This window comes from Camelina sativa, chromosome 14 (assembly GCF_030686135.1).
Source record: "Camelina sativa cultivar CO46 ecotype springtype chromosome 14, ASM3068613v1".
Classification (NCBI taxonomy): Eukaryota; Viridiplantae; Streptophyta; class Magnoliopsida; order Brassicales; family Brassicaceae; genus Camelina; species Camelina sativa.
In genome coordinates, this window is record NC_141893.1 from 18,666,431 (window position 1) to 18,683,603 (window position 17,173).

At 39.5% G+C, this 17,173-nt stretch overlaps 1 protein-coding gene and 1 long non-coding RNA gene across 6 annotated transcripts; one reads left to right on the plus strand and one right to left on the minus strand.

Moving 5' to 3' along the window:
• Positions 1 to 592: 592 nt before the first annotated feature.
• On the minus strand, positions 593 to 2,291 carry LOC104742072 (uncharacterized). 5 transcript variants are annotated; one of them, XR_015580694.1, is made up of 6 exons: positions 2,044 to 2,236; positions 1,725 to 1,770; positions 1,424 to 1,571; positions 1,197 to 1,327; positions 1,080 to 1,110; positions 593 to 972 (listed from the first exon to the last, which is right to left on the minus strand). It is a non-coding gene; the product is annotated as an uncharacterized LOC104742072 (long non-coding RNA). The 5 variants fall into 5 exon arrangements; XR_015580696.1 differs by lacking the exon at positions 1,080 to 1,110 and having other exon boundaries at positions 1,528 to 1,571; positions 2,044 to 2,291; XR_015580695.1 differs by lacking the exon at positions 1,080 to 1,110 and having other exon boundaries at positions 1,197 to 1,395; positions 1,528 to 1,571; positions 2,044 to 2,238.
• A 9,880-nt stretch (positions 2,292 to 12,171) lies between these two features.
• On the plus strand, positions 12,172 to 14,035 carry LOC147928397 (uncharacterized). Its single transcript, XM_087486122.1, has 5 exons — positions 12,172 to 12,291; positions 13,064 to 13,266; positions 13,444 to 13,544; positions 13,644 to 13,785; positions 13,882 to 14,035. Exons 1-5 carry the CDS (start codon positions 12,172 to 12,174, stop codon positions 14,033 to 14,035), a joined length of 720 nt encoding a protein of 239 aa, XP_087342248.1.
• Positions 14,036 to 17,173: the final 3,138 nt, after the last annotated feature.

The window sequence follows — 17,173 nt, forward strand, 5'->3', positions numbered from 1 at the left end:
GAATGCGTAAAGCTGGTGTTGTTGAGGTGCGGGCGTCTGGGATATATGACAAGTATGATCCTTTCATTTTGACAACACAAGCAGATCAAGTATGTTTTTTCCCATATCCACGTGTGAAGCACCGATTAAACGAGTGGTTGGTTGTTGTGAAAGTATATCCGAGAGGAATACTTGACATAGTTATCAAGCAACGAGCACCATTACAAGAAGTCGAAAATGATCTTTATATGAGTTCAGTTAATGTACTTAATGTAATATCACTAGTTGTACCTGGTGGGGATGTAGAAGATATTCCTGAAGATCCAGTCGATGAAGATTCTGAAGATCACGATACTGATGTGGAGATGACAGATGAATCAAAATATTTTAGTTCAGAGGAAGAAGAATAATTAACCATTGAAAGATCACATTGTGTTTTTTTTTATGTTATTTTTGTTTCTTAAATGGACATCTGAATTCTATATGATAAATAATAAAGAACTTGAGAGGCTGAAATGAAATTCAAATATCCAGGTATAATATGCATTTTTAATAACAGTAGAATTTGCAGCTACTAATTGACACTTAACTGAAAAGTGTAATATATCAAGCGTTTGCAATCTCAACTTGTTTATTAAAAGATAGTTTACATATCGGAACCTTCCATTCTTAAGTTAACCAACATACATGTATGTTTAAGTAGGATTTTAAGAAAACCCAGAACATAAACACTTAAGATTTCACATATTCATAAGTCCGGGTGAGCATCTCATTCGAATACATCCACCCTTAAGCTTTCATAAGTCACTACACAACATCACGACTATTAAAAACAACTAGTTGAATTACATTTTGTTCTTGCCTTCTTGGTGGAATGGACTAAACGATTGATCTGAGCATGCAAATTCTCCACTACAGTTTCCAAGTATTTCACTCTGTTCTTCAAGGCCATGACTTCATCACATTGACAAGGAGAACCGACATCCATCTGGTCTATAAGAACATGAGACATGCAACAAGTTTAGTCATCTGCATTAAATACAAGTATTCAGTAATCTAGTTTTTTGAAGAATGAACATACAAAAAGCAGAATCTCTCACCTGCATCAGCAACATAAAACTGATATATATCCTTAACATGCGATAACACAAAAAATTATTGACAGACGATGTACTTGAAAACCTCTAAAAGTTGTGGTATTCAGAAAATTACAATACCTTTGAAATATCTTTCTTACATTCTCTATCCTCCGTAGATTCATAGTCTCGAGGAGGAGACCAATGACTGTCATCACTTGTGTGCAGTTGAGATACATAGTCCGGGAACCAATTCCTTACATAAGGAGGTTCTATTCCAGCACACGGATCACACAATCATCAGTGATGATAACTTACCTGATGAGCAAGTTACCACCAACTAAAACCAAAAGAGAGAGGAGACTTACCAGAAATTATTGATGAGTCAAGAGCCAAATCTGAATTATGCACGTATGTGGCATAATTCAGATCACTATTTGTTAAACATGTTTGTTTTATAGGGATTACTTACATCTTCATCTGTGTCTTTGTTGCTCTTAACCTCCTCAAAAGTATCTACATGATGAGAAATAAACTATCACTCAAATCTGATAATCTATAGCTATTCCCAGCGGTATAGAATCAACAAACAGATCCCATATAAAAGGTGTATAATGGAAAAAATTAAATAAACCCAATCACCCTAAAGTAAGATAAAAACGGACAAACCTGTTTCATATAAATTGAGTTCCATCGCCTATCTCCACTTTCATTTCTTGATTACGGAAGAAAGCAACAGAAACAAGAGTTACAATTACAATAGAGTTTCATAATTTCAAACAGATCTATTAAGGGGGTTGACACATCGACATCTAGTAACATGATTTTCGAATCGACAAATATTTGACAACAGTAATTAATATATGTATTCAACCAAAATTTTCCATCTATATACCTCTCAACCAAGATAATAAATAACTGATAATATGATATAACCTAACAACTCACAAGATTTATATCAAGATTATGAAAGAAGAACGAAGCTTACATGATTGGCTTGACTTGCGATTAAGAGAGGAACTCTTCGTGACTATGGAGTTATTTGCGGTGGGTGAGTAAGGGGGGTTGAAATTGTGGATGAATTCCTATATTATCAACTCTTGATAAGTTTTGATTTTACGACATCACTCACTCGAGATCTGATGCAGAGAAGCACAGGTTATCCGATGGAGAAGGAAACCAAAAAATCAGATGGTGGAATTGTATTGTTTTCTCACCAAAACGCAACAGCCCATCAGGCCCAATAGGATGTTACACAACATTTGATGGACCAGACAAGAAGGCCCGTACCAAATTGCTTTGTTTAACGAAATGACAAGGCAAGTGGGAATTAATTAAGGATTAAACTATGTGTTGCACTCTTACCATATAACATGTGTCCGTCATATACACACCAACACGTCAATCCAAGCGTTAATTGAACACAAGTGGGTGTATAATCATCTCTTTTGTAGCAAAGTATAATCCGATTAAGATTTTCTTCGTTTGCCTCTTTATCTTCTCTCCAAGGTTACTCTTCTCCTCCTTCTCCATATAGACCAAGATAACATTTGATCTTCCTTCATCGGTTACTCTGAGTTATTTGTTTCATTCTTGTTATTATCTCTTTTTTCTTCATACCGGTGACCATTAGCTCTCTCTAAACAACAGTGTCACTGTCTCCATCACCTTCATATCTCACTCTCCATTTCCAACTCCGGTAACTTTAGCGAAATATACAGACTCTCTCCAATTTATCACCTACATATCTCACTCTCCGTTACCATCGACAAACCTAAGGTAAAGTAGTTAGGGTTTTCATATATCAGATCTCTAAGTAGATTTTTTGTTTCCTTAACAACCTAGGGTTTTTCAAGAGTTCATGAATATGGAAGATCTATTATTTGGTACACTCATTTAATATATAACAAACTCTAGGTTATATTACTCACAGATCTATTCCTTAATAATGCATCGTAGCAGATGAATTCAAATGGATCAGGAGGGACCAGTGGCTCTGGTGCTACAGGGCGTGGGTTTGGTGGTCGGCGTGGTGGTGGTGGTGGTGGACGTGGAGATGGTCATGGTGAAGGCCGTGGTGGTGGACTTGGTCATGTCTTTGGTGGTGGACGTGGTGATGGCGCTGGTGGTGGCATTGGTGGGGGTCGTGGGGGTGGCATTGGTCCTGTATTTGGTGGTGTAGGTGGTGCTGAAGGCGCTGATGGTGTCGGTGGTGGGGGTCGTGGGGGTGGCATTGGTCCTGTTTTTGGTGGTGGACGTGGTGTAGGTGGTGCTGAAGGCGCTGGTGGTGGCGTTGGTGGGGGTCGTGGTTATGGCTTTGGTGGTGGATTTGGCGGGGGTCGTGGTGATGTCCGTGGTTATGGACGTGGTGGACGCGGCGGAGGGAGACTTAACGGACAGGGGAGAGGTGGACAAGGCGGAAGGGGTATTCAGGTTAGGGCTTGATAACCCTCCACAGAGAGCAATCGTTGCTTCAATCCGGAGGCAGTTTGATGGACCATGGTACAACATCTCCTCTGTTCCCAATGAGGCGCTCATGCAATGGTGAGGTGATTTTATCGTTAGTCATGTGTACATACTTTAGTAGTCAAACATCTCCATACAACTTTCATAATTTGTAACTACTTATACATTTTGTCTCGTGTTACAGCAAAGTTTTTACTGGGATGATACAGTAGGCGGAGAAGTATATCATCTGTGGTATCATGTTTTTGGTGGCCGCCTTAGAGACATGATCTCGAAGGCCAAAATTTCTAGTAATAAGCCAGAATGGATAAGTGGGGATATCTGGGAGATGATGCAGGAGTATTGGGACACAGACGCATCTAGGAAGAAGAGCAAGATAGCTTCAGAGAATCGCTTGTCTTCTCATGATGGTTTTGGTCCACACGCTCACACCTCTGGATCATGTTCATAAGACCAGCTCCGAGAGTTAATTGTAACTTTTCGGAAGAACCTGAGTTTATTATGTTTGAATAGATGTTTGTGCACGAAGTTGTAATGTTATTAAACTATGTCTGTTTTTGATGTTTAGCGACAAAAAGAAGGAATCTTGCCTTCAATGCGTCAAGTTCTCAGAGAGACTCACCTCAAAGTTGATGGTTCTTATATGGATGATAGGGCGAGGTCGATTGAAGAAGAGATTCAAAGAGAGATTGATGCAGTTTCTCAACCCGCGGATGGCGCCTCACAAGGAGGTTTCTCTGCCACAGGGTTGACACAACTTCAGGAGGATGAACTGTTCTATAAGGTAACATGATCTCCTATGATATCAATTTGGATCAGTTTTGAACTTACTCTTAAGATTTGGATTTATCTTTTTCTTACATATTATATTGTTCATCTATCATGAATAGGTATGATTTAGATCTTTTGTTGTCTACACTGTTTGATAACCTATACATATTCGATTGTTTGCTCGAGTTACAAGTGGGTGTTTATGAGACACATATTGATGTTATGAGTTTTTATATTAACAAAACATAATTTCATTAGGTGGTACCGTCACAGAATGGGAGGATATTCGGTCTCGGGGGCAGAAACTATGATGTGTGTAGAATTTCATTCCAAATCTTTTACCTGAAATGACTACACGACGACTGAAAGTGCAGAGTTAATCAGTTGTAGTATTTTAGGATCGATCCCACAAAGAGTAATAGCAAACACAAATTGAATTATAAGAGAAAGAACTATGGCTAGGACTAAAGAAGAGATTGGGGTTTTGGTTTTCCTAATAACTATTGCTAGAAAATAAAAGTAAATAAAAGCGGTTTAAAACTATAAGACTAAGGCGTTGGGCGTTTTGGGAGTCATCTTAGGGTTTTCATAGTTCTGAGCAATATTAAGTGTAAGATCTAACAAGTAAATACTAATTTTTGGTCTAGGTTCTCAACTACGAAACACTAATGAACTAACAAGTTATTTTCATAGAATGAAAGTCTAAAGTCTTCACACTCCGTTACTCAACTTTCGCAGGCAACGACGCATGTCAACCATCTAGCTAAACAAGTTTGATACATTCACCAAACTTCGCAACTCAACTTACGCAGGTTACGAGCAAGGTTTCGGTATAACACTAGTTCGGAGAAGTAGGATAACGCGGTTAGCGCTCCCGTTCTCTAGATCAGTACTTCGTGATTAATCCAAACATGAGCATTATGATAAAGATGTTCCAAAAGAACTCTATAATAAAACCGAAAATAAGATCTAACAACCTAATTGAAGTGAACCATGAATTCCCCTTGAATCATCCTATAGAACCCAACAAATAAAACTACTCGCTCATGACGCAAAGAAACGACATTGATATTATAAAGTATAGCATCAAAAGTGAATCAATAAAAAAAAAGGGGTTCAAAGAAAACTTCTCTATTTGTCATAAAAGTAACTTGATCCCAAAAGCAATGTAAGTATGAAAGAAATAAGGAAGAGTAGAGATTTGGTGTCTTCGGCAATGGCTTCTAAGAGGAGGTGAGAGAGGACGAGCTTTGACGGCGGTAGAGGAGTTTCTTGTCGTCTCTAGGTCGACTTCTGGTAGCGTGGGTGAAGAACTTAGAGTCACAAAGGAAGCACACCTCAAAACCCTAGATCTTAAGAGTATTTATAGGGTTTTGTTTAGGGTTAGGGTTTTGTAAGGGTAGAAACGTCTTCTCTTCATAAGTGCAGGACAAGGGGCAGCGAAAGAGGCTTCTGGACCGTGGAGGAGGCTTGGACTTGGCCGCAGTGGTGGTCGCTGCTCATGCCTTGAATGAAAGCCCATCGGCTGGTTGCTTTGTAAATCTTAAAGAAAATATGTGTGTGTTTTATTGATAGGTAGAAGATACATATATATAGATACAATAGTCTTGATGCACAAGTAGAGAATATTGACATAATATATGCTAGCTAAACAATAGGAAAATATCCTTTCTCCTAACACTCCCCCTCAAGTTGGAGCGTGTAAATTGAGAACGCCCAACTTGGACCGTAGATATTGAAACTGATCTCGACCCAGCGCCTTAGTAAAGATATCAGCCGGTTGTTCATGAGTGTTGACATAAGCTGTAGCAATAGTTTTAGAAACAATTTCAACGCGAATGAAGTGACAATCACTCTCAATGTGTTTCGTACGCTCATGAAACACCGAATTAGCCGCGATATGCATAGCTGCTTCACTATCACAATATAACCGCATAGGTTGAGAATGTGTGATGCCAAGAAAGGCGAGAATCTCTTTGAGCCACAGAAGTTATGTACAAGTCATGACCATAGCTCGATATTTAGCTTCAGCCGAGGATAGAGAAACACGTTTTTGTTTCTTAGTCCTCCAAATGAGAGGAGAACAACCAAGCATAACCATATAACCAGTGAGAGAACGACGAGTATTCGAACATGTATTGAAGTCCGAATCACAATAGGCATTAATTTGAAGAGAAGACTTAGAAGAAATCACAATGCCTTTTCATGGGGATGATTTCAAATATCTAACCACATTAAGAGCAGAGTCCCAATGATCCATAAGCGGAGTTTGCATAAACTGGGCTAAAATATTCACCGCATAACTCAGCTCAGGCCGAGTATGTGTAAGATACATGAGTCGCCCAACAAGACGACGATATTGATCAGGTGCCGACAACGGTTTACTCTTGGACGATAATAACGTATGATTCTGTTCTAACGGAGTATCAGTAGGTTGAGCACCGGAGAGGCCACATTCGTCAATAATATCAAGACAGTATTTCCGTTGAGAAAGAAAAATACCATCATGTCCGTGAGCCACTTTGATGCCAAGAAAGTACTTCAAAGCACCAAGATCCTTCATCTTGAAGCAACGACTCAAATACGCTTTAAAGACGTGATAACCATAGAGTCATTTCCAGAGACGATCAAATCATCCACATAAACAAGGACATGAAGAACAGTAGATCCACGAGTGTAAGAGAAAAGAGAGTTGTCTTTATGAGAACGAACAAAACCATAGTCAAGAAGAGCAGTAGATAGCTTGGAGAGCCAACATCGTGGAGCCTGTTGGAGACCTGAAATAGACTTCTTGAGCTTACACACAAGAGATGGATCATCAGGAAGAAACACCGGAGGCGGTTTCATGTAAATGTATTCGTCAAGATCCCCATGTAAGAAAGCATTGTAGACATTCATTTGATGAAGCTCCCAATTCTTAACCGCAGCAACTCCAAGCAGAGTACAAACCGTCTGTAGCTTAGCAATCGGAGCAAACGTATCAGTAAAATCAACACCCTCGGTTTGATGATTACCAAGAGCAACTAACCGCGCCTTATAGCGTTCAAGAGTACCATCAGAGTTTAACGTAAGACGATACACCCATTTAGAACCAAGAGCCTTGACACCAGGTGGTAAACGTTCTAGTGTCCAAGTCTTATTGAGTTCTCGAGCATCAATCTCCTTGCGCATGGCTTCCCGCCATTCGAGAATTTGAACTGCCTGCTTATAGGTAACAGGCTCATCGACCATAGTGACAGCTGCAAGGAACTGTTGATGGGCAGAGCTAAACTTGTCGAATGAGACATAATTTGCAATAGGATATAAACACGTGCCTGAAGATGCTAGGGAGGACGCAGGCTTGAGAGAGGTGAGGGTTTCAGCGTGTCGTGCAGAGTAAGTAACGTACGATTTGAGACGCGTAGACCTCTGTTTCTGCCTATGACCACGACCAAGTGGTTCAGTACCAAGATCACAACCATGCGAAGCTTCACCAGAATCCTCATCAGACTCATCATTGGAAAGATCAATAATAGGAATAACGGGATCACAGTAGGAACATGTGGAACCACAGGAGAAGAAGACGAGTTTGGGGTTGTTGAAACAGAGCTCCCCCTGTCAACAAGAACCGGTGGAATGGCCTCATCGGGAAGCTCGTCGTCTCCAATAAACGGAGCTGGAATAACCAAAGGCAGTGATGGCGAAGAGGGTAACTGTTCCTTTGCATATGGAAAAACATTCTCATTGAAGATAACGTCATGAGAAACAAAGAAGTCGTGAGTCTCCATATCATAAACACGCCAACCTTTTTGATTATGAGGATAACCCATAAAGATACATTTACGTCCTCGCTCTTCAAATTTGTCATGGCGAGACGAATGGCGTTTGGGCAAAACAAAGACAACCAAACACGCGAAAATGATCATACATTGGAGAAGTGGAGTGAAGAATCTCATATGGAGTCTTGCCATGAAGGAGCGGAGTAGGAGTACGGTTGATTAAGTACGCACCGGTCAGATTACTTTCGCCCCAAAACTTGGTTGGCAAGTCAGATTGAAAGAGAAGAGTACGTGTCATGTTGAGAATATGGCGGTGTTTGCGTTCGACCCGTCCGTTTTGTTGAGGAGTGTAGACACAGGAAGTTTGATGTTGAATGCCATGATCCTTGAAGAAAGATCGTAGACACATGAACTCACTCCCGTTGTCACTACGGACAACATGTATCTTTTTACCAAATTGTTGAAGAGCCATAGCCACAAATTGCTTAAGATGAGTTGCAACTTTATTTTTGGCGAGGAGAAGATAAGTCCATACAGCCCGAAAATAATCATCCACAATAGTTAAAAAATAGTGAGCTCCACAGGTAGAAGCCATTTTGTAAGGTCCCCACACATCACAATGTATCAAGGAAAAAATATCTTCTGCTTTATTAGTACTCTCGGGAAAAACTGATCTTGTTTGTTTAGCATGAATACAAACTTGGCAAAAATCAATATTATCACTATGTTGAGGTTCAAAATCAGGAAAAGTAGATAGAAAACTAGATAGGACTTTCGTAGAGAGATGCCCTAAACGTTCATGCCAAAGAGACTTTGTAGATTTCTTGATATGATGAGCTTGTGCAGAAACCGCCCCATGAAAATGATAAACCCCGTCTCTCTCTTCACCGGAGCCAATCAGCATCTTCGAAGTGCGGTCCTGTATAACACAAAGTTTGTCAGTGAACATAGCATAACATGACAGTTCGCGTAAAAGACGTGCCAAAGAGATGAGAGTGCAAGAGAGATCCGGAACATAGAGAACACGATTGAGTTGAACTCGATCGCCAAGAAGCATTTTCTCCTCTTTTGTAGCAAACGTGTGCTTCCCATTAGGAAGGACGATGACACTGCAAGGAATGTCATGAACCTCCACGAGCAACTCATCATCACCAGTCATATGATGTGATGCTCCAGAATCAAGTAAAAACTCAACACAGTTAGGCTTACCAGAAAGTTTGTCATGGCTAGGAGATTGATCAGATTTCAACAAGTTCACAATCGCAGAAAGTGTCTCCTTACTCACACCAGGAATACCAGAAAGTTCATCAGCAGGAACCGTAGTAGCTTGAGCGTTGTTGGCTCGGTAAGAAGGAGAAGAGAAGGAACGACCACGGCCGCGTCCTCTATACGAACCACGACCCCGACCACGAGTGGACTCGTTGCGGAAACCACCGCGAGAATCACCATGATTCTCAACCCACCAATCGGGTAAACCATGAAGTATAAAACATGTGTCCACCGAAATGGTTAGTGCGTCCACAATGAGTACAAGGACCTTGATTAAGACGAGTAACCAATGCAATAGCATTCACACCAGATTTTACCGCAAAAACAATAGCATCAATACGTTCTTCTTTAGAGCGAGCAATAATAAGATGTCGTTCTTGAGCAATAACTTCGGAATAAACATGATCAAGTGTCATGTTGGTGTCTCGGTTAAAACGACTAAGAATATTGGTACGCGTAGTACCAAACCGAGAAGCGTCAAGACCCATGAGAAATTGGTGTATACGCTCAAGATCACGACGACCTTGCTGCTTGAGACGTTGTGGACAAGACGGAGAGCTACAGCAACAGTCAATAAAAGGCTCAAAGTCATCAAGATCATCTCACATCACCTTGAGTGTGCCAAAATAATCAGCAACAGTTTGTCCATCTTGAGCACAGCGAGCGATAGATGACTTGATTTGATGAACACGAGAAGCGTTACTAATAGAGTAACGAACACGCAAATTATCCCATAGGGCCTTTGCGTTGTCAATGAACGAGATCACCTTCTGGACTTGAGGATCGAGACTCTCGTAGAGCCATCCACACATCATCGAGTTGACTTGAACCCACTGTTGATAATCAGGAGAATCAGAGGAGGGTTTGAGAAGAGATCCATCAACTAGGCCAATTTTATGCTTGGCTGCAAGATTGTTACGGGCAATCTTAGCCCACTTCTCATAGTTTTCACCGTTAAGAAGAAATGGAGTAAGAACATGATGTGGCTGATCATTAGAAGATAGGTAGTATGGAGAAGAGGAGATAGATTCCTTAGTAGTAGTAGTAGTGGTAGTAGTAGAAAGAGCTGAGGTTGTATCACCAGCCATTGTTTAGAGAGTAGTAGAAGAGATCAGAAAAAAAATAGAAAAAATTGTGTTCTTGAGAAGAGACACAAGAACGGCGAAAAGAGGTTTTGAAAATAATGGGAATTCACTTATCTTTGGGATACTGTTTTTGCACTCTTCTTCGCCTTGACATTAGGAACTTCCATTTGTAATCCACCATGAGAATCATCAATGCTCCTTAATCCCACAATTCTTTAGAGTCTTCAGAATCTCTATTTTCATCTCTTTACATAAATTAAAGCAATAATATAAAGTGAAATCTTACCAAGAAAAAATCGATCAGAGGCTTGTAGACTCTTTTCAAGCCAAGACTTTCTTCATATGATTCATTTCCTCTCCCTTTTCTCACTTCTTCTTCCTTTTTTTTTTTTTTTAATCAAAGGTGTAGGCGAATACTGGGGTCATCGGTAATTTACCTACCCGTCGCTTCCAAGCTTTGTGTGATCGACTCAAGAGTAGAATAATGAGGTCACAGGTAATTTACCTACCCCTCTAAACTGATCAAAATCATATCATCTTTTATTCTTTTTTTTTCTTTTTTTTTTTTTAGAGTATTGAAGGGAAGAGAGAGAGGAACATACTTTTGAAAAAGTGCAATGTCTTGTGTGGCTTGAATGTAGAGACCTAGACCAATGTATACCAATTCCCAGGGCTTGATAATTAAGTCCGGTTTAGGTCCTATAAAAGTTAGAGACAACGTTAGATCATCTGAATATCCATCGAATAGGGACTTGGGGGATTGTTGAGTCGGCTCACAGTCTTTCCAAACTTTGGTTCTGTTGTCAAGCATAATCAAGAGTCATAAGAGTGTTAATCCAAATCAAATAAACCGTTAGAATAAGATCATAATTCTCTACTAGTTTTGACTCAATAAAAAAAATGTGACTCGATAAAAACGTCAAAATTATTTATGTAAAAAGTGGAAAAAGGTCTCAAGTCAACAAAATAGAAAGTAGCATTAGTATAGGATGGAACATCCTTCCCCCCAGACTTAAATCACACAGTCCTCGGTGGGAAAAAAGAAAGTGATGAGGATTAAAAATCATAAGGAAAAGTGTAGGGTTTAAGAACAATGTCACCTTGATGGAATGATGTTTGTCGACTCTTAGACATTTTATGGTTGCCCAAAAAGTTGTCGAGAGTTCGGCTGTGGAATGAAAATGTAGTGACTAACCGTTTATACTTCCTTTGGTTGCTTGACATCGAGTATGAACTAGGCTAAGTTCAATAGAATTCTATTTGATATATCTCTAAATGCATCCTCCTTGAAACAAAAACCTAAAACCATCAATAATAATGAAAAACAAAAATAATAAAAACATAACTAATGTTATAAAACACTTGGAGTGGACTTCCATAATCGGCCCATTACTTATCCTATTGTGTAAGGCCCATGGCCGATGGTCCATCTCCTAATCAGTTTAGGTTTAGACTTTGTAATCAATATATATATGTAACCTCATTCGATTATCAATAATAAGAACAAGAGAATTTCTTCTTTCGATTCTCTAGTTTACAACACGTTATCAGCACGATCGTTTCTAAAGATCCAGCTGAGTAAAACCCTAAAACCCTAACCGCCGCCGTTCATCCTTCTTCTTCCACCAAAACCCTAAACCGCCGTCCTTCTCCTCTTTGTTCGAAACTAATTCCTGTTCACGAGCAAACCTGTGCTCGTGATCAAGTTCCATCCGAAACCAGTTCGAGGTTCGTTCGTGGTTTATACTTCCGGGGTGAGTGCAGTACATGAGCGGTACAAGGAGCGGTTCGAGATCTGTTCGTGGGAAAGCTGTTTGCGGTTCTGTTCAAGGTTCGTGGTTCGTGGTCAAGTTATATCTGAGGTCTTTAGCTCCCAAATCAAAACCGGTCAGACCCCTTTGGTGTTAAGGTAAAATCGAAATCTTATGGGACCATATAATCGAACCTGAGCTTAAAGATTATTGAACCCTAAACATGCAAGTACACAACTAATAATGTTTAAGATTTCTTAATTCTATAAAACTCTAAAACCGGTCGTTTAGGATTGTTAGATTGTTTGTGAAACTGCACCAAACTTTGTCAAGCTTAAAATCCGGTTGTTTGATTGTTTATTGTTGCTTGATTGTTTGTTGCATAAGCACCCTAGAACTAAACTGTTAAAATCTAGTTCCATAAGTGAAATATTAATCTGATTGTTCTAGGATATTTAAAATATGAAACTGCATGCCTCCTTGAAAATTAAATCGAATTTGGCATAGAATTTTCCTGTAAATTTCGGCTGCATAAGAACCCTAAAATTCTAAATTAAAATCGGAATCTAGAGAAATTCTAGTTCCCTAAAAATTGTCTAAATCCTAATTAGAAAAAGTAAAAGTTCATAAAAGGAAAATTTCTAAATTATATTAAGAAAAGGAAATCTCTAAAAACATCTAAGAAAAGGAAATTATTGCATGCTAGTTCCTATCTAGTTTTGTTTGTCTTCCATGCATACCAAAAACCGAAAATAATAAGTGAAAGGCAACGCATGTTTCGGTCTTAAATACCGCATGGCCTAAGGCATGGTTCGGTCTTAAATACCGCATGACCTATTAATTGATTGCATGGTTCGGTCTCAAACACCGCATGCTAATGATCGGTTGTCTATTTCTGTTTTATGCAGATGGCAAAGCTTAACAACCTAGACTATGCTGCCTTGAATGCTTCTGGAGACAACTATCTGCAATGGGCATTGGACACTAAGATCATGCTGAAGTCAAAGGACTTATTTGAGTGCATTGAGGAAGGTTTTGAACCATCCGATAAGCAAAATTACAAGGCCATTATGCATATGCGCCATCACCTTGCTGAGAGTCTCAAGAATCAGTACCTCACCATAGAGAATCCTCTTGACCTTTGGACAGAGCTTAAACGCAGATACGGACACCAACAAACGGTGCTCCTACCAAAGGCTCAATTCGATTGGAAAAACCTAAGGTTCCAGGACTACAAATCCGTGGATAAGTATAACTCAGAGCTTTTTAGGATTGTCTTACTCCTTAGGTTGTGTGGTACTGAGGTGACAGAGAAAGAGTTGCTAGAGAAGACATTGTCTACTTTTAGTACTCACAACATACTACTTCAGCAACAGTACCGTGAAAAAGGTTTTAAAACCTATGGGGCCCTAATCTCATGTTTGCTACTAGCTGAGCAGAACAATGAGTTGTTGTTGATGAATAGTGCTATAAGACCTCCTGGTACAGCCCCATTACCAGAAGCACACAAGGTAGATGTGGCAAAGCAAAATTATAATGAGCCTAAAGAGACCAAGGAGACCAACTATGTCCACAGAGAAAGACACTATGGTCGTGGTCCTGGTGGTAGAGGACGTGGTGGTCGTGGACAGTACCAAGCTAGCCGTGGGTCCTTTAAACCACAAAACAAGGCTAAATCGGGTTGTCACCGATGTGGTATGTCTAACCATTAGGACAAGAATTGCAGAACACCTAAGCATCTTATTGATGCATATCAAGAAGTCTTGAAGAAGAACCCAGAAGCCAACTATGTGCATCTCGATGGTGAAAATGACTTCGACCATGAGAATGATGACTCACTAGCCTATGAGACTTCCGATTGTTTTAAAGAAGATAACTAATTTTATGTTATGGCCTTGGTTTAAATTCTAAGCTTTTATGCTTTATTTCGGATTATGTATTGGATAATTATTTTGGTTTAAATTCAATGATTTTATTTCAATATTTATTTGCTTGTTTTATTAAAAATTAAAACAAAATTATTGTCATTATAGAAATGGCCGAGGATATGAGTGTACTAGTGGTGGACAGTGGATCCAGCCACACAATATTGAAGGATAAAAGATACTTCATAAACCTCATATTGAAAAATGCCAATGTTAGTACAATTGCGGGTATAACAAGCTTAATAGAAGGCTACGACCAAGGTCATATATTATTACCTAATGGCACACATATTGAACTAAGTGATGCCTTGTACTCACCCAGCTCTAAGAGAAGCTTATTGAGCTTTAAAGACATTCGGTTGAATGGTTATCATATTGAAACAAAGGGTGAAGGTAGCAAAGAATTTCTATACATTATAGAAATTGTAAATGGACATAAGAAATTCCTAGAGACTATACATGCACTAGCCACTGGTTTATACCATGCTAAGATTAACATGATAGAAGCTAACTTGGCAAAGCACAAAATGTTCAATGAACAGTTCACTCTATGGCATGACCGGCTTGGCCATCCGGGTACGAACATGATGCGTAAACTGATTAATAGTTCAAATGGGCACAACCTTAAAGAGAGAAAAGTTATCCCTAAAATCTCACGTGTGTAGCATGTGTACAAGGGAAACTTATTATACGGCCATCACCAGCCAAAGTCAATAAAGAGACTTTAAATTTTCTGGAAAGGATACAAGGTGATATATGTGGACCAATACACCCACCTTGTGGGACGTTTATATATTTTATAGTTATGATCGATGCATCAACCAGATATTCACACGTTTGCTTGTTATCCACAAGGAACCTAGCATTTGCTAGGATGTTAGCTCAAATTATAAGGCTAAGAGCAGATTTTCCAGATTTTCCACTAAAGACTATACGTCTAGACAATGATGGTGAATTTACATCCCAAGCGTTTAATGATTACTGTATGTCCATTGGGTGAGTGTGGAACATCTTGTGGCACATGTCCATACACAAAACGGATTAGCTGAATCCTTCATTAAACGAATACAATTAATTGCTCGACCATTGCTAATGAGATCGAAGCTTCCTGTGTCGGCTTGGGGACACGCAGTTTTACATGCAGCAGAACTTATACGCATCAGGCTATCTAGTGAACACAAATATTCACCATCCCAATTATTAACGGGTCATGAGCCAGACATATCCCATCTCAAAACATTTGGTTGTGTCGTTTATGTACCTATTGCTCCACCACATAAAACTAAGATGGGACCTCAAAGGAGGATGGGAATATATGTTGGATATGAGTCTCCCACCATTATAAATTATCTTGAGCCAACCACAGGAGATTTATTTAAGGCCAGATACGCGGACTGTCAATTTACAGAATCTGAATTCCCTATGTTGGGTGGAGAGACTAGCAAGTTGGTTAAAGAATTAACATGGAATCAACCATCCTTGAATTGGCAAGATCCTCGGACTCTAGCCTGTGATGCAGAGGTCCAGAAAATTATACATTTGCAAAAGCTAGCTATATAATTGCCATATTCCTTTGCTGACCCAAAGAGAGTAAAAAAATCGTACATATCAGCTTGTAATGCACCAGTACGTATTGATGTTCAGAAGGAACACAATAATCAAGTTTCTACAGAGGCTAAGCCACGTTTGAAACGAGGTAGACCATTAGGTTCCAAAGATAAGAACCCTCGGAAGTCCAAAGGTGCAAAACAGACCGAGGTTAAGGGAATTACAGAAAATACAGACATAGCCGCGGCAAATCCTAAGGTACCAAATGAGGTTTGGGACGCTGAACCTCAAGGACCTGAAGGTGTTGATAATAATGAGATCTCAATAAATTATATCATGTATGGAATTCAATGGAACCGGAAAGATGTCGACATCGATGAAATATTTGCATACAAGGTAGCACTTGAGATAAATGAGGATCATGAACCCAAGTCTATATTAGAGTGCACTCAAAGTAGAGATTGGCTAAAGTGGAAAGAAGCCATTGACGTGGAGTTAAACTCTTTAAGGAAGAGAAGTGTGTTTGGTCCGATCTTAAGGACAACACCTGAAATAAAGCCAGTTGGACATAAGTGGGTCTTTGTAAGGAAGAGAAATGAGAAGAATAAAATCGTGAGATACAAAGCACGGATTATAGCACAAGGATTCTCTCAAAGACCAGGAATAGACTATGAGGAGACATACTCCCCCTGTGATGGATGCAACAACATTTAGGTACTTAATAAGTCTGGCTATAAGAGAAAAACTGGATTTGCGGTTAATGGATGTTGTAACCGCATACTTATATGGTCCACTGGATAATGAAATATATATGAGATTACCAGAGGGTTTTGAGCTCAAAGATAAGAGTGGTTCTCGAGAACAGTACTACATTAGGCTGAACAAATCCCTTTATGGACTGAAACAGAGTGGTCGAATGTGGTATAACCGGTTAAGTGAATATTTAGCTAAAGAAGGCTATAAAAATGACCTAATCAGTCCATGTACATTTATAAAGAAGTTTGCAAACAAAGGGTTTGTTATTATAGCAGTTTATGTGGATGATTTAAACATCCTTGGGACCTCTGGGGAAATCCCCCAAACAGTAGAGTATTTAAAGAAAGAATTTGAAATGAAAGACCTAGGCAAGACAAAATTCTGTTTGGGATTGCAACTTGAGTACAGAAATAATGGAATCCTTATGCATCAAAAGGCATACAAAGAAAAGGTACTCAAGAGGTTTAAAATGGACCAAGCTCACCCATTGACCAGCCCAATGGTTGTTAGAAGCTTAGACTTGGATAAAGATCCATTTGGTCCAAAGAAGGCCGATGAAGAAGTTCTCGGACCTGAAGTGCCATACCTCAGTGTTATAGGAGCGTTAATGTTCTTGGCTAGCCACACTAGACCGGACATATGTTTTGTCATGAACCTCCTAGCAAGATTTAGTTCTTGTCCGACCCAAAGGCACTGGAATGGAATTAAGCATTTACTTTGTTACCTACAAGGGACAACATATTTGGGTTTACATTATACTAACCATAACAAAGAAGGTTAGTTGGTTTT

Bases quoted from the DNA above. Each gene is read 5' to 3' on its own strand.
- LOC147928397 (XM_087486122.1), top strand. From the start codon at position 12,172: ATGAGCGGTACAAGGAGCGGTTCGAGATCTGTTCGTGGGAAAGCTGTT. The intron at 13,545-13,643 runs GTTTTAAAACCT...CTCCTGGTACAG, and splicing joins GCAACAGTACCGTGAAAAAG to CCCCATTACCAGAAGCACAC. The intron at 13,786-13,881 runs GTACCAAGCTAG...CAAGAATTGCAG, and splicing joins GGACGTGGTGGTCGTGGACA to AACACCTAAGCATCTTATTG.